The sequence below is a fragment of the Mercurialis annua genome, linkage group LG8 (assembly GCF_937616625.2).
Source record: "Mercurialis annua linkage group LG8, ddMerAnnu1.2, whole genome shotgun sequence".
Lineage (NCBI taxonomy): Eukaryota > Viridiplantae > Streptophyta > Magnoliopsida > Malpighiales > Euphorbiaceae > Mercurialis > Mercurialis annua.
Genome location: NC_065577.1, coordinates 516,717 through 537,454, shown reverse-complemented (window position 1 = coordinate 537,454; position 20,738 = coordinate 516,717). Strand labels below are relative to the sequence as shown.

The 20,738-nt window shown below is 31.7% G+C and overlaps 3 protein-coding genes across 4 annotated transcripts; 2 read left to right on the top strand and 1 right to left on the bottom strand.

Moving 5' to 3' along the window:
* Positions 1-2,253: 2,253 nt before the first annotated feature.
* LOC126661058 (uncharacterized) lies at positions 2,254-3,628 on the top strand. Of its 2 annotated transcripts, none has more exons than XM_050354814.2 (2): positions 2,254-2,738; positions 3,473-3,628. In XM_050354814.2, exons 1-2 carry the CDS (start codon positions 2,264-2,266, stop codon positions 3,601-3,603), a joined length of 606 nt encoding a protein of 201 aa, XP_050210771.1. In that variant the 5' UTR covers positions 2,254-2,263; the 3' UTR covers positions 3,604-3,628. The 2 variants fall into 2 exon arrangements, with proteins under 2 accessions (XP_050210771.1, XP_050210772.1); XM_050354815.2 differs by having other exon boundaries at positions 3,342-3,628.
* A 4,859-nt stretch (positions 3,629-8,487) lies between these two features.
* Positions 8,488-11,710, bottom strand: LOC126660669 (protein CYPRO4). The gene is made up of 2 exons (XM_050354270.2): positions 9,925-11,710; positions 8,488-9,001 (listed from the first exon to the last, which is right to left on the bottom strand). The coding sequence occupies exons 1-2, from the start codon at positions 11,524-11,526 to the stop codon at positions 8,711-8,713; spliced, it is 1,893 nt and encodes a 630-aa protein (XP_050210227.1). The 5' UTR covers positions 11,527-11,710; the 3' UTR covers positions 8,488-8,710.
* Positions 11,711-13,939: 2,229 nt separating this feature from the next.
* On the top strand, positions 13,940-17,264 carry LOC126660090 (putative leucine-rich repeat receptor-like serine/threonine-protein kinase At2g14440). The gene is made up of 9 exons (XM_050353424.2): positions 13,940-14,080; positions 14,366-14,906; positions 15,473-15,942; positions 16,043-16,178; positions 16,418-16,489; positions 16,570-16,638; positions 16,725-16,796; positions 16,895-16,966; positions 17,047-17,264. The coding sequence occupies exons 1-9, from the start codon at positions 13,993-13,995 to the stop codon at positions 17,075-17,077; spliced, it is 1,551 nt and encodes a 516-aa protein (XP_050209381.1). The 5' UTR covers positions 13,940-13,992; the 3' UTR covers positions 17,078-17,264.
* Positions 17,265-20,738: the final 3,474 nt, after the last annotated feature.

Genomic DNA, 20,738 nt, shown 5'->3' with positions numbered 1-20,738 from the left:
AGTTTATAATGTTAATTATGATAAAATGTTCATATCTACGACCATTTTATCAATGAACATTTTTAAAATCGTGTCATATATACTATCATCTTTTTTATCTATTAAATATACTTTTAATCGATTTTAAGCTGATGTAGCGCAATGTTACATACGACTCGTAAGATTAATTTTTTCATAAAACACATAACATCACACTATATCAAATTCAAACGACTGGTATATTTGACAAAGGTTGAAAAGACTATAATAAATATAACACGATTATAAAAATTGTTATAATTGGCAGGCAGATTAAGGTAATGAGTAGTATGCCCATTTTGCCTTTAATTATCATTAAACATGACTTAATATTTCAATAAAAAAGATAATAATATTTTTTAAAAAAAAATCTTTCTTAATCTTAAAATATAATTAGTATTTATATAATAAATAATGAAATATCTTTCTTTTTTGGATATTCAAAATAAAACGAGGTTCCATTCAATGTTTGATTCAAAGAACTGCAATACTTGCAATGTTTATTGTCAAATTAAAGTAAAATGAAAAGTTATAAAAAACAATTAACTAATTAACTATTATTTTTATGCAAAACACTTTCTTTCTATTTTTATGAGAAAGGGAGAGTAACTTATATATTAATATTTTAATTTATGCCCTGCAACTTTAGAATTTATTTTATATTTATATTATTGTAAATTAAAAAAAGGTTATAAAAATTTATTAGGTTTTAAATAATGCTTTAAGTTCAAGAATATATTACTAGCATTTATTAATGAATTAATTACAAGAAAAATTAGCATATGCTTTGTAGTTACATCATTAACTTTTTAATTTTAATAATTTTAAACACTACCGTTCAATTTTTTTTGTCAAAAATGGTAACTGACTATTTAAAGTCTCAATTGTTAATTTGTTAGTTACGGAAGCATGATTCGAACCCACACCTTCTTAATGCACTTAGAAATGTCTTATCTATTCAAGTTAGGCCTACATTGACCACCATTCAATTGACTTCTGATAAATTTGTAATGTGAAGTAAATTTTAATATATTTTTACTGATGTGAACATCATAAGTATGTTAGAAATTTCTATCTTTTTGTGTCTATCACATATCAACAAAAATAAATATATAAATTTTTGAGGTTTACTCTAATATTTTAAAACCGAAACTGATAAAGTCACTGATATGATCTGGTTCATCAGATCCAATATTTAGTTTGACATGATTTCGACTTTTGTGTCTTTCCGATGAACATCTGGCCAGTTTCGATTCAGACGGTTGATTCGGCCGGTCTAATTCTTAATAAGTGGTTTAGTCAACTTTTTTGTATTAAAAATAGAATCTAATTATGTTAGCATTTAGCAGTAAGTAGTTAGATTATTAAAATTTTTAAACTGGCCTGAAACAACTGACCCTACTGACACTTGAAACAGTGATCTCAGGAATGTATTGTTGAACTTTAGTCACTTGAGTTAGACTTCAGTGGCCAACTTTTAATTTTTATTATAAACTGTAAAACTCAGTCAAATATGTTTTGTTGAATTAAAATATATGGAAGAAAGTATTAAATATTTGAAAGAATGACATTGATTGTTAGATGATTAATAGATGTTGATTTAGTTTACATAGATATAATCTAAATTTAAATTTATATGATAGACATATTTTATTTTGTCTGAATATTTTTAGGTGGGATTTTGTTTCTTATAAACAAATATAGATTGATGTAACTTGTTTTACTCGTTTAAAATATAAGTTGCAAATCACTGATTGAGCGCGTAAAAGACAATATTTAAATGTTTAGCTAAATAAAGCACATGACTGCCTTTTTTTGTCTTTGTGAGTGGCACCCACTACTTTTCTCTAAATAAAGTAGTCATGTCTAAACAATTATACATATACTTATTAACTAGTCATTGTCTTAATCATTAATTAAATTTAAACAATTAGTAGTAGATAAACATCAACTTTTCTTATGATATTTGAGAAGTAAACCATTAACAAACTATTCTTATCTTGTTTTTTCTAGACTAATGGGATTTAATGCTAATTTGTATTAAGCATATACTTATCATTAATTTTGGTTTTCTTTTAATGAAAATATACTTTTCTTGTTGTTCACTTCCTTAGAGCATTATCCTTTGCATTATATCCAAGTTCAAGGAAAATTGAAGTTGAGTATAAGAATATTATTAATAAGTATTAAAATGATAGTACATCTTATTGACATCCACTAATCCTAGATAGAACCAAAAGAAACAATGGGATCATCAAAAAAAGATGAGAAATTGGATTGTCCAATTATCATAGTGATTAAGGGTAATTATAGCACTAAAAAAAGCCAAATAGCCAATAAAATAGCTTCATTCCTTCAATATCCTCTTACTGATGAAGGAGATATTATTCTATCCCTTCAAAATTCAATTTCAAATTTATCTTCTTCCAAATATTATAATAAAGACTTAGTATTTCAAATTGTTCGTCAAATCTCTTCAACTCAAATCAAGTTAAAGCTTAATATTGTTGTTAATACCGAGTTGTCGCAATATTCCCACTTTGAAGATTTAGCGCAGTTGGCAGCTTCCGAGGAGGCTTCTTTGCTCATTATTGGTTGTGACGCTGAACAAAATGGTGGTCACCTTTATGATATCGGAAATGTCCCGAAGCTCAACGTAGACCCCTCGAAGCCATTTATCGCAGAAGAATTTGTCCCCGCAATGCTACAATCTCTTCAAGGTAACGCTCTTATTGAACAACCAAAAAATAACATTAAGAATAACCTCATAGGAAGCATTCGAGCACAAGCACATGCACATGAGTTTAGCCTTATCGCGGAGCCAAACACTAATTCAGGGTTGGGTTCTAGTTGCAACGGTTGCAAACAAGTCGTTAAATCTGATCCGGCCTATAAATGTGTCTCGTGTGATGATTTCATTTTTCATAAATCTTGCGCGGAGTTGCCTACTCAAAAAATATGGTATCTTAAGAGAAATTGCCCAACTTTCTTGGCTGACAATCCACCCAAGTATGATGACTTCCCTAACAAGCAAAAATGCAAACTTTGTGAAGAATTCTCTTACAATTGCAATGATTGCTTACTTCAAATGCATATAGATTCTAGATTCTTACCAACCGTTCTTAACCATGAAATTCATTCTCACTCGCTAAATTTTGTTATAATGCCGCTCTGGTTTAACTACAAATATTTGTGTTCAAGTTGTAATAAGTTTGGAGAGTGTATGAGTTACAAATGTTACCGTTGTAACTTTGACTTGCATATAAATTGTGTATTAACTTATTTCAATCCAAAAATTGAAATGATAACGACAATCTTGCCAGACTACTAGGTTGAGTCGAGTCTTTCAACACCGATGAAGATAGATTCGCTTATCCCATCAAAAACTATGCACCGAAACCTTTCGGAACCAATCCTGATACATTTGCTTATTAATCTGCCCTAAGCATTGCAGATGGAGGAGATTCAATGGAGTTCTGTAAGCAGCTATGCAAGTTTGATTTGTTCTGTAGTTTTAAGCTTATAAACTCTCATATCCAAGCTAAGTACTACATATCAAAAATGTATTGCATTTGTTCAATATAAAAATAACATTCTCAAAATCAATTTGTTCGACAACAACATTTATCAAGTAACTTCATATTACTAATGTAAGATCAGTTACATTATATATATATATATATATATATATATATATATATATATATAGAGAGAGAGAGAGAGAGAGAGAGAGAGAGAGACGAAGCTAGGGTAGGGTCAGGCTGTGCCTGGGCCCTACCTCAAGCTTCTTCAAAAAAAAAATACCTTTAAAATATTTTAATTAATTTACTAATCTTATAAAGCTTAATCATTAAAAAAATCCTTCACTTTGTAATATTTTTCATCCCTACGTTACAATTTTGTTAATTCACCTAAATTCCCATCATTAGTTTCCAATTACATCCTAAAAAATTAAATTGTTCACTTAAAAAATATCAATTTGATCCTTTACTATTAGCATAATATTTAAAAAAACACTGAATGTTGCAAAAAGAACAAAAAACCCTCTTCCCCATAAATTTAAATAATAATAAAATTTTATTTCAATATTATAATATCAAAAAAAATCACCGCTACTTTTTCGACCACTCTGTCTTTTTCCGACTATAACATATGTTCAAAATAATTAATATTTTTTAATTAAAGGATCTAATTGGCATTTTTTTCAAGTGAAAAATGGTCAAATAAGTTTTTAGGGTCGAATTGAAAACTAAAAGTGTAAATTTGGGTGAGTTGGACAAAATTGCAACGTAGGGGGGTGAAACTGAAAAGGAATTAAAAAATCGGGATTATTTTTTTATGATTAAGCCATTTTATATATATACCTTACCTTAAATTTATAAAAATGTATTTTAAATGTATATTTTTCATGTCATAGTATTTTATTTTTTTAAATTAATTGTGCCCTATCTCAAATTACGTTCTAACTTCGTCACTGTATATATATACATTGTCTTAATAATATTAATTAAAGGCTTAATTACGTAAAAACCACCCACCTTGTAACTTTTTTTCATTTATACCATGACCTAGGAAAATTTTCAATTGTACCCTATTTTTGATTTTTATGTTTCATCTCTACCCTAATGAGTTGAATTGACCTATTTTCTTTTAAAAAAAAAATTAAATTAGTTCTTCATTTTTAACCTATATTCTAATAAAACGTTAATGTTAATCATTTATATATCTTGTTTTTAATATTTTCATCTTTAAATTAATTAAATTATCAAAAAAATTACTCTTGGGGTACAAACGAAACATAAAAATCGAAAATAGGGTACAATTGAAAATTTTCCTAGATCGTGGTATAAATGAAAAAAAATTATAAAGTGGGTGGTTTTTAAGTAATTAGGCCTTAATTAAATTTGAACAATTATTAGTATATAATAATCAACTTTTCTTATGATATTTGAGAAGCAAATCATTAACAAACTATTCTTATCTTTTTTTTTTTTGCCTAAGATAGACCTATTCTACTTGTTAGCGGAAGTTAGCGGGAGTTAATTGTGATTATATACAATTCCTTTTAAATCAGCCCACTGGCTGCTGAGGCCTGGGTCGAACCCAGGACCTCAGAAGGATGTCTTAGGAGTTTTGCCAACCAGGCCAAAGCTCCCAGACAACTATTCTTATCTTGTATTCTTTTAGACTAATGGGATATATTGCTAATTGGGATAAGTTCATTTTACTACCTTGCGGTTTCAATTTTTGACACAAAAGTTCATGTAGAATATTTTACATCATAAGAGTCATGCGGTATGAAATGTAAGCAAAAAATGTCTAATTTTAATAAATAAATCATATATCTTCTAATAAAAAAATACTTAATTGATATAAATAAAATAAATTTTAGTCGTTCAACTTGTTACAGTTAAATAAATAAAAGAACAAAAAAAACTACATGAAAAGAACAAACTATCATTTTTATTTATTTAGAATTATTTTTATTTATTGAATTATCAAAAAATAATATAATTTATTAATACATTTTCATATATATTTTTATTTATATTTAAACTATTTTAATCTGAAAAAAAAATGTGCAGATAAATTGCACTTTATTTATAATAAGCCATTCAACCGAGGGTTAATTAAAATCAAATTATCACCTTTTCATTAAATTTTAATTCTATCACGACCTCTAAAGTTGTCAATTTCATTTACAAAATTTAATTTTTTACAATTATATCACCATTTAAAAATTCAGCAATTTGTAGATGACAAAATGATGAGAAAACCATATGGTATGACAAGTCAAATGACATAAGCAATTGATCATATTGCTAAATTAATTATTTAGCTCAAAATTTAATATAGAGCCGCACCTCTTTGTTTGAAGAAAATGCAAAACATCAAATTATGCTATAATATCAATGCAAATTATGATCAATTTACTCGTGACATCTAATTTGTCTCGCCATGTCGTCCCTTGACCACTACGTTGACTATAAATCACCAAATTTTTGAAAGGTGATATAATCATAAAAAAATTGAAGGATGGTGAATGACATTGACAATTTTTAAATACATTTATAGAATTGCAAATTAGTATAAATGTAAATTTAATCTACTTTCATTAACTGATTTATTAGATAATTTAAAATAAAAGATTTTGAATACTATTCAAAATTCAGAAGAACTATGCGAAGGGGTCATCGAACAGCTGGAAAAAGTCTGAACCCGCTTAAGAAAAGTGGTAATAGAAGCAGATTAGTTTAATAAATGGATACTTGGAAATCGAACAAAAAATATTTAATTTGATTAATTACCCATTCAACTAATTTGACTAGGCATAATGCCTTAAAACCCCCGACCTTTTAGCCCCTTTTCAATCATAGCATGATTTTGAAAACGGATCAATTTTACTATATTTCTTATTTTCTTGTTTCAATTGTATCCCAGTTTTTTTAATTTTGACAATTTTTTTACTTAAAGGATGAAATCATTCAATTAACTAAATTTAAAGATAATATTAGATTCCTCTCCATTTAAAAAAAATATAAGTAAGTCCTTTATTTTAAAAAAAAAAACTAACTAAAAATCATAGTCAAATTGAAACTGTTTTAATTTTTTAATTAATTTAACTAAATTTAAATAAATTTTAAACATATATAATTAATATATGTTAGACATGGAGAACGTTTTTTAATTTTTTTTTCAAATAAAAAAGAAGTCAATTTAATATTTCAGAGCACAATTGGAACACAAAAATACAAAATAGGATATAATTAGTGATTTTTAAACGTCAGAGTAAGATTGAAAAGTGACTAAAAGATCGGATTTTTTTAAAGTATTAGGCCAATTTTACTAATAAAGTTGGACGTATTTTGCTAAAATCTTATACCATGAGACCCTTTATGATCTAAAAAATTCCACACGACTTATTGTGTCAAAAGTTGAAACCACGGAATAATTAAATGAAATAATCCACTCTAATTTGTTTAAGCATATACTTATCGTTGATTTTGGTTTTCTTTCAGTGAAAGATGAACTTGTCTTGTGGTTCACTTTCTTAGAGCATTATCCTTTGCATTGCATATCCAAGTGAAAAGAAAATTGAAGATTATTATAAGAATATTAATAAGTAATTATATGATACATTTTATTGACATCCACTAATCCTAAATAGAAACAAAAAGATAACGTTAATGATTCACTCATAATTCGAGCACAAGCACATGCACATGAGTTTAGCCTTATCACGGAGCCAAACTCTAACTCAGGATCGAGTTCTAGTTGTAGCAGTTGCAAACAAGTCGTTAAATCCGATTCGGCTTATAAATGTGTCGCGTGTGATGATTTTATTTTTCATAAATCTTGCGCCGAGTCACCTACCCAAATATAAAGGAACTTAGGAAGAATTGTCCTGCTTTCTTGATGAATAGTCCACCCAAATATGATGACTTTCCAAACAAGCAAAAATGCAAACTCTGTAAAGAATTCTCTTACACTTGGAATGATTGCTTGCTACAAATGCATATAGATTCTAGACTCTTGCCGACTGTTCTTAACCATGAAATTCATAATCATTCATTAAATTTTGTTATAATGCTATAAGTACTTGTGTTCAAGTTGTAATAAGTTTGGAGAGTGTATGAGTTACAAATGTTTTCACTGCAACTTTGACTTGCATATTAATTGTGAATTAACATTTAATGATTACATAAAGCATGCCAAACCTATAAACTTCGTTCCATCGTGTCTTTCAACCCTGATGAAGATAGATTCGCTTATCCCATCAAAAACTATGCATCTAAAGACAAGTTTGCTGATTTCATTAACCGTGCTAAACTTAAACTCCGATCAAGTGAGCCTTCCAGTACCAATGAAGATAGATTTATTGATTCCATGCAGCTAAACCTTCCAAAAGCAATCAAGATCATCTTGATGATTTCGTCAACTCGAGCGATAAAATTTAATCACTCGTGCAGCACTGAAGACAAAAGGACTTGTATTGATCTCATATGTATATTTAAGCTTATATACTCCAGTACCCAATCAAAGTACTAAATTTGTTGTTTAAACTGTCACAATTGTATTGCACATGTTCAATATTAAAATATAATTCTCAATATTAATTTGTTCTAGAACAGCAGTTATCAACTTTATAGTAATATTAGAAGATCAATTACAATTATGCAACTTTACTATTTTACAGGATCAAAAACCTCATCAGGACAAGAGCTAGCAAACTGGAAGACCAAGAAAGCAACAACTGATCTCTGAAAGTTATTTCACGTGCTCTGTTGAAGGGTACACTAATTTCTCGCAGTTACAGAACACGTATGAATATTCAGGATCATAAGTTCAAAAAGTTAGATGTAAATGCGAGCTAGAAATCATCATAAGTAGAATTAGATGCCGATGCAACCTAATATTTTCTTCAATTGCATGATCAATTATCATCACTTAAACTTTAAGACCTACATATGAAGCAACTACGCTCAAACTGAATAAACAAAGCAAAACAATCGTTCAATCCTCGTAGGGATGCACTAGGGTCAAAGATTCATACAAAACACAAGAAGAAGCCAAAAGAAGACACAAGTTAGGGGAGAACAATCAACAAACACTAAACAGATTGAATTGGAAATAACTACTAAAGCAAACTGCACAAAGGGAAAATAATTTGTACAGGATTGGCGAAAATGCTTCAGCCATGCGATCGCTTGCCAGAAAGGCTGAACGAGCTGACTTTCATGGGAGTTGCCACCACTAATGGAGCTTCTGGAGAGTTGTTAGCAGCATAATTGTCATGCATGAAACGACTTTCCACAATCGACTCATCCTTTAACACAATCTTATAACAATAACAGCTCTTGAGGCCTTGCTGATTCCGATAGCATTCATGGGCAGTGTTCTTCACCTGCTGGAAGTCCCATATCACGCTGAACTTCCCCACCGTGGCAACCAAGTGCCTCTCTTGTTTGCCATTCTCAGTGACCTGAAAGACACCACAATTGTGAGATAAAAACACACACATGTCTGCTATTAACTGTCATTCAATTACTATATCCTAGAATGGTTATGATGAAACAAATTTGCAATGCATGACCTATAAAGCGAAACATTCAGCTGTTAAAAATTATGGAAAAGGGAACCACGGAAGGGGGGGGGGGGAGCAAAAAAAAAAACGTGAAAATAACTTATTCTCATAGAAATAAACGTCTAAAGCAAGTTTATTTCTGAATGAAGCCAGAACATAGATGCATATCATGCATGCTCTCACACACAAAACGGAAGACAGTTGTGATCTGGCTCTATCATAGTTGTTCATGCCAATTGCCAAGTCATCACAGTAACACTTCTATCGCTAATGTTAAGTATGGTTTTGTTTCAACGTACATTTTTTCTACTAACAGTGACATATCATAGAAGTTCCTATTAAATGCTTGTACAACATTATAAAGAAGGTGACAAGGAACAAAAATAATCATATATCTAATAATTCCCAACTGCACTATTTGCAAGTCAACTGTGCTGTATCCATTAGATGTTTCTATTAAATATTAAGAATTTCAGGAATCTGAGCTGTCCAACTTAATTTAAGGCTTCACAAGATTCTTCAGGATACATGGCATATCCATTGGAGGTCTAAGAGTTTAGCATCAGTAGTATAAAGTAAGACGGAAGATAGTGGTAAATTTCTTTTCTGGAAATAAATCCTTAAATTCAAGTATGGTGTTCCGTAGAAGTAGAAGCTTTAGCTTGCATTCGTATCTTCTAATGATTAAACGAAATGCAACATATTAGTTATGATTAAATGCAGTGTTTGCTTCTTAGACACTAGTAGGGAAAAATAACTAGGAAAGAGTAAAGAAATGCAAAAGACAGAACAATCATATGAAATTGTATGCGTGTTCTTACCCATGAGAAATGACCACCATGGAATTTGTTATTGGCGCCGGCCAAGTGGGAATCCAAAGGAGTGAGCTTTAGTAATCTCGGAGCAGGAATCTTATTACCCATGCGTCCACTAAATCCGGTCTTAGTCTTGCCGTCTTTATCCGTAAACAGAGTACATATCAGGATCAAGTAAGTGTCTGTTGTCCCTAGTATCCACTTCCCATCATACGTAACATCTACATGAGTAATAGGCGATCCAAGACCCGGAAAAGCCGTCTTAGCTTGCCTCATTGATGTCCTAGAATACAACCTTATCTTACCTTCAAGAGAACCAACAACAATTGATCCATCTCCAGTACTAGCAAAGCATTGAAAGTTAGTCCCTCTAGAGAATTGATGTCCTTGAGTCCAGTTAAGTACAGGAGATTCGTCCCCAATACTCTGCACGACTCCTCTCTTGTCCCTCATATCCCATTGACACAGCCTATTATCATCCAAACCAAGAAACGTACTCTCCGATGGATCCAACTGTGACCCTTTCGTATCATTCGTAATGTCCTTCATCGTAATCTCAGTGCCATCTTTCCCAAACTTCCATTCTGTGACAATCTTCCCAGTCTCAATATCAAGCTGCTTAATCCCTGTAGAATGTGGATTCCCATCCTTTAATGGACTCATCAGCATCATATTTGTCTCTGCCCTCATAAGCATAGCCTTTTTGGGAGTGGATTGCACTGAACTAGACCCACTTCTCTTATTATCAAAACTCACACAAATTCCCTTGCCATGAATACCCTTATGATAATTCCTGAAAACCTGAACACCCAAATCATTAACCAAGAAACTATTATCTAAAGCACCTAAAGTCAAGCTATGAACACCACCATTAGCTGCCTCCTCAAACTCCTCCATCAAATCTTGATTCGCACGCAACGGTGTAATTTTGGCCGGTGTATGATCATCCACTGCATCCTCCCACATAGAGTCATCAGCTGCATCAGGGTTAATCCAGCCAATAAAATCTTTGCCGTAGATTTTAACCTTGTTCTCCTCAGTTGCTGGAAGCCCATAAACATTCTCGAAAATACAGTCCTGAAACTGAGTCACAAAATTTCTATACTCTTCATCGCTTAGAAATTTCAAAGCCCAGACACCCTTACTAACAAAATCAACCCGTCTTTGATCACCCAACATCTTCAATTGCATACCAGTTGACACTTTACCCTTAATTTTAGACCCGACTTTCAAAACCCAGAAAGAATCGGTAGAATCCCGATCATCGGAATCATCATCAGAATCATCACGATGAGAGCCATTTTTGATGAAAGTGTAGGAAGTGAGCTTATCGGAGAGGACCCACTTAGCATTAGGGGTGTTACCGCCGATGTGAAGGTAGAGCTTGACGGGGTTATTGGGAAGGGACGCCGGTGATGGGTATTTGAGTTTGAGGGATTTGAGTTTAGTGTCGATTTCATCGAGTGTTTTAGATGTGGTGGTGTGCGGTGTTTCTTGGCGATCAACGGCGTCGTATGGGACGTCTTCTTCTTCTTCTTGGTCGGAGTGGTACTCTTCGGAATCGGAGTCGGTGAGGTTTTGGCCTTCGCGGCTTTGAGCAGTTCCCATTTTTTTGACCTTTGTAGGATTTGGGTCTCAGAGAATTGTGAGGAATTTCTGAAGGATTTATGAATGATTTTGAAATTGAAGAGTTCAATTTTTGAAATTTGTGTTGGGACGAAATGATTTAGATCAGTGATTAACGGAGGTAGTTATGCTTATGCTCCTGCATTTTGTACAAGCTCTTTATTTACTTGCTATTTCCGGTTTTGCTTTGCTTACTTTTCAAGTCCAAAGATGAGCACTTCACCTCAATTTAATTTTTTAATATTTAATTTAAAAATACATACTCCCTCCGTCCCAATGTAATTGTCCACTTTGAGAAAATTTTTTGTCCCAAAACTCTTGTCCACTTTCAAAAAGTAACTAACTTTTACACTTAATTTTCCTATCTTATCCCTATTTAAAATATACTAATGAGTAAATTGAAAGTGAACCCTATATTTAATAGGGGTATGACAAGAAAAGTAAGAATTTTTTTATAAAACACATAAACAATAATTGTTTTTCTTAAACTGTGTGATAAAGATAAAGTGGACAACTCTATTGGGACGGAGGGAGTATATAATTATTTTAAAATAAACTTAGACTAATAATGTCATATTATCAATATAAAATATGTAGAACAAATGATCAATTCACCCCCTCAACGTGGCACGAAATATCAAATGAGTCATTTTGGACGGAATCGAATCAAATAGACTCACAACTTGACAAAATCGGATCAATTAACCTGAAACTTAACAAAACAAGTCAATTTCACCCATCTAGCATAAAAATGGAGAGTAGATTACCTAATTAAAAAGATTAACCCTAATTAACTCTCAATATTTTAATTAACATTAACTAAATCTTAAATTACCACTAATCTGATTTTCATTTTCAACAAAAAATATTAACACACTGCCACCACCCATATCCACTACCGACTACCGGAAACTGCCACTATAACCTGCCGCCACCGAGCCCCACCTGAAACCCGACGCCGGAGGCGGAGGAAGCGGCGGATCCGATGGATACCGAATGTAAAAATCAATAAAAATCTTTTAATTTTTATTTAAAAATTAATTTGATTTTTTAAGTTTTAAAATGTAAGAAAAGAGTTGAAAATTAAAAAAATTAAGCATTAGTTTAGAAAATAAAAAAATAAGCAGTATTTTAAACATTTTTCCTTTAAAACCAGAGAGTGTGTTACACTCTCTGAGGGAAGGTGCTATTTGTACGATTTTGCCAAGTTGCGGATCTGTTTGATCCAAAACCGTTCAAAATGACTTTTTTATATTTCATGCCAAATTGAGGGGGTGAATTGATCCTTTGTTCAAAATATGTATGTATTGTTACATGAATAATGAAATTGTATAACTATGTTTATTTATTTAATTTTGTCTTTTCTATTGTTATTTTTACTATACGTTGTTAAAGTGTTATTAATAAAAATATATTTTAACACAAGTTTTTTACTTATAAACTGTTTAAATAAATTTTTATTATTTAAATTAATTTAGTGAAGTATTTGTATAATTCAATAAAACTGTAAAATAAATGTTGTTCACATTTGTATATAGTTCAATAATAGACCCGCTCCTTTTTTTAAATTCATGTTATGCTTTAGAGCTACCGGCTATTACCGGTAGCGGAAAGTAGTGGCTTTACTTAGCATCAAAGAAAATTTGGCGGTGTTGGTAGATAGACACGTGTCTAGACCGTGTTTAAATTTTGTGAAAGCAACACTCTGAAAAGCTTAGCCCAGTCCTCTTTGCTAAAAGGACCTGTACAAATTGGAGTTTATGCTTCTTTGAGTTGAATACTTGATGTAATTACTTTGAATAAAAGTATGACACAACCTTTGTGTTATATTATTAAACCAATAATTTAATAATACGTTAATTATATAAAATATGCAATAATTAAAAAATATGAAGAAAATTATATCATAAGTGCTCATTAACTTATTTAAATTAGCCGATTCGTATTAAAAAAAGTCTGAGGCTGCCACCTCACGGACTGCATAAAACATTTGTTGTCTAGGCATCATGAAATTTCTTTTCTTTATGCAAAAACTAAGAAATATTAGTTCGGCTAGCTAAATAAATATATACATATGTAAATGTATTTTTATTACATCATGGATTCTATTTTTTCTCCGATCATTTAAAGAAAAATGAATCACATTATAATCAATAGATAAAGAACCAAATGGGTTAAATAAATTTTATTTTTATTTTATAATTTTTTATTTAAAAAGATATAATTATAATTTTTATTTTTTTATAGTCGAACCGTTGAACCGCCAGGATTGGTTCTATTCTTTAATTTATCTCTCAAGAGAGAACAAAAAAAACTAACAAACTTTCTCTCTGGAATTTCAATTTCTGTTATTTTCTAAATTCAAGCTCAACCCTTCAACTAAGCCTTTCCATTTCCAAACATTAATTTCTCTTTCACCTTCTCCACAAAATCACTATTTTTTTCCTTATGGCCTTTACAATCTCCTTCTTCTTCCTCCTCCTATGGCTTCTTCTCACCTTCCCTCCATTTCTCCATTCTCTTCCTGCTCCAAGAGGTTCATAATCACACTTCTAATTTCCTCATTTTTTCCAAAAATTAATCTCATTGAATTTTTTAATATAATTTTACATGTGTTCAAGCATTTTTAAGTTTCTAGCCTGCATGGATTTAGTCTAGTGGTCTAAGTGCGCCATGCAAGCCCCGACTATGTCCATTCCAATAAATGGAATGGTCGGGACTGGGGTGCTGGCCACGTATGTGGACTTGCAGGCGTTCCACATCCCGGCATTTGACAATCAAAAAAAGATTCTAATGATTGATTGTGTTTGAATGAATGCAGAATTTCCGTTAAGCTGTGGAGCAACCGATGAACTGACTCATGGAAACCTGAAATACATTCCTGACGAAGGATTCATTACAGTCGGAAACAAGTCAACCTTAAAAACACCAGGTTTACTACCTTTATTGTCCTCTTTGAGATATTTTCCTGACACCAAAGCTCGAAAATATTGCTATGAATTTCCGGCCATTAAAGGTGGGAAATATTTAGTGAGGAGTACTTATTATTACGGCGGTTTCGATGGAGGAACTGAACCGCCGGTGTTTGATCAAATTATTCAAGGGACTAAATGGAGCACTGTTAATACTACAGAGGATCATGCTAATGGGCTTAGCACTTATTATGAAATTATTGTTGTTTCAGAATTGAAAATACTTAGTTTTTGTCTTGCTAGAAATAAACGAACTAGTTCTAGTCCTTTTATTAATGCTCTTGAATTGGAGTATCTCGATGAATCGCTCTATAACTCTACCGATTTCTCGAAGTTTGCCCTCACTACTCTCGCTCGACATAGCTTTGGAAGTCACGGAAACATAATCGGGTAAGCAACCCTGCCATCTACAAACTATGTTGCACGGGAACTTGTTGACTCGTACATTTTTGGCATTTCGTAAACGCTTCTGAAATTACGGAAGTCTATTTATAATTTCTTCTTGTATAAAATTTTGTTTTTATTTCGGTATTTTGTTCCATGCTACATAGGAGTGTAATCGAGTCAAGTCATTTATTTGCATATTCAGACTCGAGCTTGGGTTTAACTAATGGAGCTTGAGCTCGAGGTGAGATTTAACGAGAGTCAAGTTTGACTATTCTAGCTTAATCGAGGTTGGTCATAAAAAAGTATCAATATTGATTATTAATAATAATCTAATAAAAAAAGTTCAACTATAAAATTATATAAGTTCGAAAAGGCTCGAGTCAATTATTCTAGAGCTCGAATTCAAACTAAGCTCGCTTAATAGAGAGTCGATTTTGAGTATTTTTTGAGTTGATCCCGAATAGCTTACAAGTTAGCTTGACTTACTCATATCCCTATACTTCATATATATAGCTGTGATTTGTTTGACAAATTCTGAGGGCAACATTGTAACTAAAACCTGAACCTAGGTATCCAGATGATGAGTTCAACCGGTTTTGGCAACCATTTATGGATAAGAATCCTGTAGTAGAAGAAAGTCACTCTGATGTTCACTCTTCAGATTTTTGGAACTATCCTCCAACACCAATATTTACTACAGCAATCACATCAAGCAGAGGACAGCCATTGACACTTGAATGGCCTGCTGCCACTTTACTTCCTGTTTCTAAATACTACATTGCACTCTATTTCCATGACAACCGAACTCCAAGTCCATTCAGCTGGAGAGTCTTCACGGTGTCTATTAACGGAAAGGTTTTCTATGACAATCTAAATGTGACAACCAGAGGCGTTTCTGTTTATGCACGAGATTGGCCGCTTGCAGGACAGACTGAGATTACGTTAACTCCGGCTGATAATTCACCTGTAGGGCCGATGATCAATGGTGGTGAACTCTTTCAGATTATGCCTCTTGCTGGAAGGACACTCACCAGAGATGGTATTACTTACAGGATTGTTTATTCATTTAATTGTATGTTCAATCTCTTTCTCTGCCTTGCATTGATGAAATTGTTGTTGTTTGGTGTGTGCTAAATTAGTTATCGCCATGGAAGATTTGGCAAGAAGCTTTGACAATCCGCCTTCTGATTGGAGTGGCGATCCCTGCTTGCCTGCAAAGAATTCATGGACTGGAGTCAAATGTTCCCGTGATAGATTGGCTAGAGTTGTCACTTTGTAAGTTCCCAACTGAATGCCTGACTTGTTGCAATTTAATTACACAGCTCGGGAACAGAAAACAGCAAAATCATATCTTGTACAAGAATAGTTATAATTATAGAGTTAGAAGTTTCAAAAGCGTTTCCAAACACGGGGATAAAATGCCGAAATGTAGAATTCTGATAAGTGTCTGCATCATAGATTGTAAGTATTCGACTATTGAACTGTTGAGTATTTGGTGTTTGCATTGTATTTAGGGACCTTACAGGCATGGGGATATCCGGTTCACTGCCTTCAAGCATAGGCAATTTAAGTGCAATCACGCATCTGTAAGTAGCGTTCAAGCATAAGTAATTTTTACTTTTTATTTGATTATTAGTCAGTAAATGTAAATTGCTGATGCTTACAGTTGGCTAGGAGAGAACAAACTGTCCGGTCCCATTCCAGACTTGAGCGCGATCAAGGATCTACAAACTCTGTATGTCTCCCCATATATTACATTCTTGTTAAATTTTCCTGCACTTCTGACTAAATAATACTCTGATAATTATTAACCTTGTGAAGGCATTTGGACAACAATGAATTTGAAGGATCAATTCCTCCATCATTAGGCCTACTGAAGGGGATCAACGAAATGTAAGTTTGAGAGATAGCGAGTACGAATTCTGATCAGGTACTTCAGTAAAATTTGTTTATCGTCAGCTATTTCTAACTCGGCTTTGATTCACTCACAGATTCCTCCAAAACAATAAACTCGCTGGCAAAATCCCACCGTCTCTGCTAAAGAACATTAACATAAATCTAAAGTATGAATTAATATATAAATTTCCCATTTGTTTCGAGGATTTTGAGTGTAGTGATAATTCTATTGGTGTAATTGCTACAGGGTGTCTCCTGGTAATCATCTATCTTCTTGAGTGGGCGAAATGCAGGTGGCGAAAAACAAGTTTTTGTTTGGGAAATACAGTTTTGGAAAAGGAAAACATATGAGCTGCAATTCATTTGTAAAATAGGAAAAAAATGTATAGGTGTTTCATACAGATTCTTATAATGTAAAAACAATTTTCTGGAGTATATAAACTTATTTACATTTTGCATGTGAAAGCCTGGAATGTCTTTTTCAGCTACAACAACCTCTACTTTCAGCTTGCTTGTGGCCGTGGAATGGAACAAACTCCGGCGCTGGGTGGCGCTCCTCCTTTACAAGTCTCTCTTTTTGTGTTGCAGGCTGTGCAAGCTGTTTGTTATAATCGAGAGGAGGAGCGAATTCCATGTCGCGGTCTGCATTGAGAATAGAAATAGCAGAGAAGATGGCCTTGTTTGTTTCTACAACATTGATTTATAAATCTTTGTTCTTACATAATTACATTCCTTCTCTATAGCTTCTACTTTCATGATGTATTTACGGGGTTGTCTAAGGTCCAGCGCTGGATAGGTCTAGCGCTAAAGGACAAAACACATAAAACAAAAATTTGACCTCTAGAAAAATGTGTAGGAAGGTCATAAAAATATAATAACCGGATCCACATACAAAGCAATAAAAAAATTCACTTGCTTATCTTGTCAAAATATCAAAAGAAAATTTTCACTTACTTTCTTTTTATTTATCTTAATTACACATTTTATTTTTCTTCTTATCACATAAAAAACTAAATAAAATTAATTTTTTAATATTTAATTATTGAATATGAAAACTTAATTTATATAAATTTTAATAAAATAAATAAGGCATGAAGTGTTTCAAATAAATTTTAATTTTAAAATATAATATAATATAATTAATTTTATAATTAGATTTTTATTTTATTAAAATTTAATATAAGTAAATTAAAAAAATATAATATCATCAATTTCAGTCCCTTTTAGAGGAGGAATCCGGATCAGACCTCTTCATGAATGTTGTAGGTATTCGAGTTGCCTTTCCAGGGACGTTTGAATCGATGAAATCCGACGTCGGGGGAACGAGTTAGGACATAAATACACAATCTCAATATATATTGATTTCACACTGATGTACACATGCAGCAGCTTCATGGCACCTTTCGTCCATGTTCCAGGTCGAATCCGGACCGGGCGTCTTCATGAAAGTCGTAGGTATTCGAGTTACCTTTTCAGGGACATTTGAATCGATGAAAGCCCACGTCGGAAAAACGATTTACGAATTAAATACTCAAACTGGGTACATGCAGATTTCATAAAGCTGCACACATGCAGCAGCTTCAAGGGCACTTTCGTCCCTTTTCCAGGCTGAATCCAGACCGGACCTCTTCATGAAGGTTGTAGGTATTCAAATTAGCTTTCTATGGACGTCTGAATCAGTTAAATCCGACGTCGGAAAAGCGAGTTATGACAAAAATACCCGGGCTGGTTTTTAAAAAGTGTGTGTGTGTGTGTGTCTAAGGTGGAGATAATTTGACATGTTTAACTTATAATAAGTAAATTAAAAATAATGCATTTCGATCGAATGAAAAAAAAATCCACGACGCAATCAAATATGTTTATATTTAATCAGTTAAAACAGTTAATAAAATATATTACTTTAAATATAAATTAAAAAAACATATATTTAAATTAAAAAAATTAATAAATATAATTAAATTTATATTTTATTAAAATTTAATATTAATAAATTTAAAATGTTTTGATGTTCATTTATTTTTAAAACATGTAGTATTTATAGTACATTAATTTTAATGAATAAAAACGTATATTAAATAATAGAGAGAATCACAAAAATACAAAAAGAAAGCCCACCATTTTCACTAATTACAAGCTATTATGAAAACATTTCATCCATACCATTTCACATAAAAATATTTCACTAATACCACCTTGATGCACCAGCTACTGGTGCACCAAATCAGATAACTGACCCGCGCATGACGCGCGGGTCAGTTCATGAATTGCATCCAATTCAGTAATGAATTGGGTCCAATTCATGTTGTATCCAATTCAGCTTTTACTGAATTGGATTAGACCCAATTTTTTTTCTACTTTAATAAAATAAATAATTTATTTATGCATTTATTTTATATCTAATTTTTTTTTGTATTTATCTAATATTTGAATTTTAAAATATTAATGTTAATTTTAATTTTAAAATATAAATATATTAAATTTTAAAAATATAAATTATAAAATATAAAACATATAAATACACAAAATGATACAGTTTTAAAAAACATAATATTATAAATTATTTTTCAGATACATTATTGATACATACTGAACACGAGTCTGATGCATAAATAATTTATTTATCATATGTATAATTATATATTAGAGATGTATATATCATGTGTAAATTATATATCAGTGATGTATTTATAAAGTACATTTTAAAAATGTATCTATCATGTATAAAATTAGACTCTAATATCACTACATATAATTAAACTCTAATATCACTACATTTATTATTTGAAAAATTAGTTAATACGTTTAATTAAACTCTAATATCATTACATATAATTCACTTTCTCGATTAAAAATTTTGAAAAAAAAAGAAATATTCCACCTATGTATCGTCTAATTACTTAATTTTTCAAATAATAAATTAATGTATTTGATATCATATAACTATAATTTATACATGCTAGCAATCATGTATTTATTTAAATATATTTAAAAATATATCTATCGTGTATAAATTATGTATCAGCGATGTATCTATTACGTACATTTAAAAAATGTATCAATCATGTATAAATTATGTATCAACGATGTATCTATTAAGTACATTTAAAAAATGTATCTATCATGTTTAATTTTTTTATATATAAATATCACGTATAAATTATGTATCAAAAAATGTATCACATATGTATCTGAGATGCATCAAATATATGTTGGAGATATATTAAATGGCTAATAATCACCCACGGCCCCTGACTTTAGGGGTACCTTACGACAAACCCCCTGATAAAAAAAAACGATCAGTAAACCCCCTAATCTTTGTGGCGGCGCTCGCTAAACCCCTTTTCGCATAAATTGACCAAAATACCCTTCAAAACTGTAAATAAATACAAACAAACCAGACAACTTCAATCTAACCACACTTAAAACCGACCCAATCAAATCAAACCAAACAAATCTAATCAAACCTAAATTTATTTAAAAATTAAATAAATAATTATTTTTAATTTAAATAAAAAAAAAATACTTTTTTTAATTCATGCCGGTGAGCAGACCCACCGCGGTGGGTCTGCTGTGCAGCAGACCCACCGGCGTGGGTCTGCTGCAAAGAGCAAACCCACCACGGGTCTGCTCTTTGCAGCAGACCCACGGTGGGTCTGCTCTTTGCATAAAATTAAAGGAGTTATTATTTGGATAATTTTTTTTCCGGCAATGGACGGTGGTGGCCGGAAAAAACCGGCGGCGGCGGGTGAAAGTTTCGGTTGGATGGTTTGATTTAATTGAGTTGATTGGTGATTTAAGTATCATTTGGATGGTTTATATCTGATTTGGTTAGGTGAATGATTTTAGATTTGGTTAGATTAGGTTGGTTTGGTTTTTGTTATTGACCTTAGGGGTATTTTAGGTATTTTTGAAAAAATAAAGAGCTTGGGGCGGTTTTTT

What these genes read in the sequence shown, in the direction of transcription:
- LOC126661058 (XM_050354814.2), top strand. Translation starts at nt 2,264, where the DNA reads ATGGGATCATCAAAAAAAGATGAGAAATTGGATTGTCCAATTATCATA. An exon ending in AATGCTACAATCTCTTCAAG is followed by an intron (nt 2,739 to 3,472) that starts GTAACGCTCTTA and finishes TAAGCATTGCAG; the next exon opens with ATGGAGGAGATTCAATGGAG.
- LOC126660669 (XM_050354270.2), bottom strand. Translation starts at nt 11,526, where the DNA reads ATGGGAACTGCTCAAAGCCGCGAAGGCCAAAACCTCACCGACTCCGAT. An exon ending in ATGGTGGTCATTTCTCATGG is followed by an intron (nt 9,002 to 9,924) that starts GTAAGAACACGC and finishes GGTGTCTTTCAG; the next exon opens with GTCACTGAGAATGGCAAACA.
- LOC126660090 (XM_050353424.2), top strand. Translation starts at nt 13,993, where the DNA reads ATGGCCTTTACAATCTCCTTCTTCTTCCTCCTCCTATGGCTTCTTCTC. An exon ending in AGTCACGGAAACATAATCGG is followed by an intron (nt 14,907 to 15,472) that starts GTAAGCAACCCT and finishes ACCTGAACCTAG; the next exon opens with GTATCCAGATGATGAGTTCA. An exon ending in AAGGACACTCACCAGAGATG is followed by an intron (nt 15,943 to 16,042) that starts GTATTACTTACA and finishes GTGCTAAATTAG; the next exon opens with TTATCGCCATGGAAGATTTG.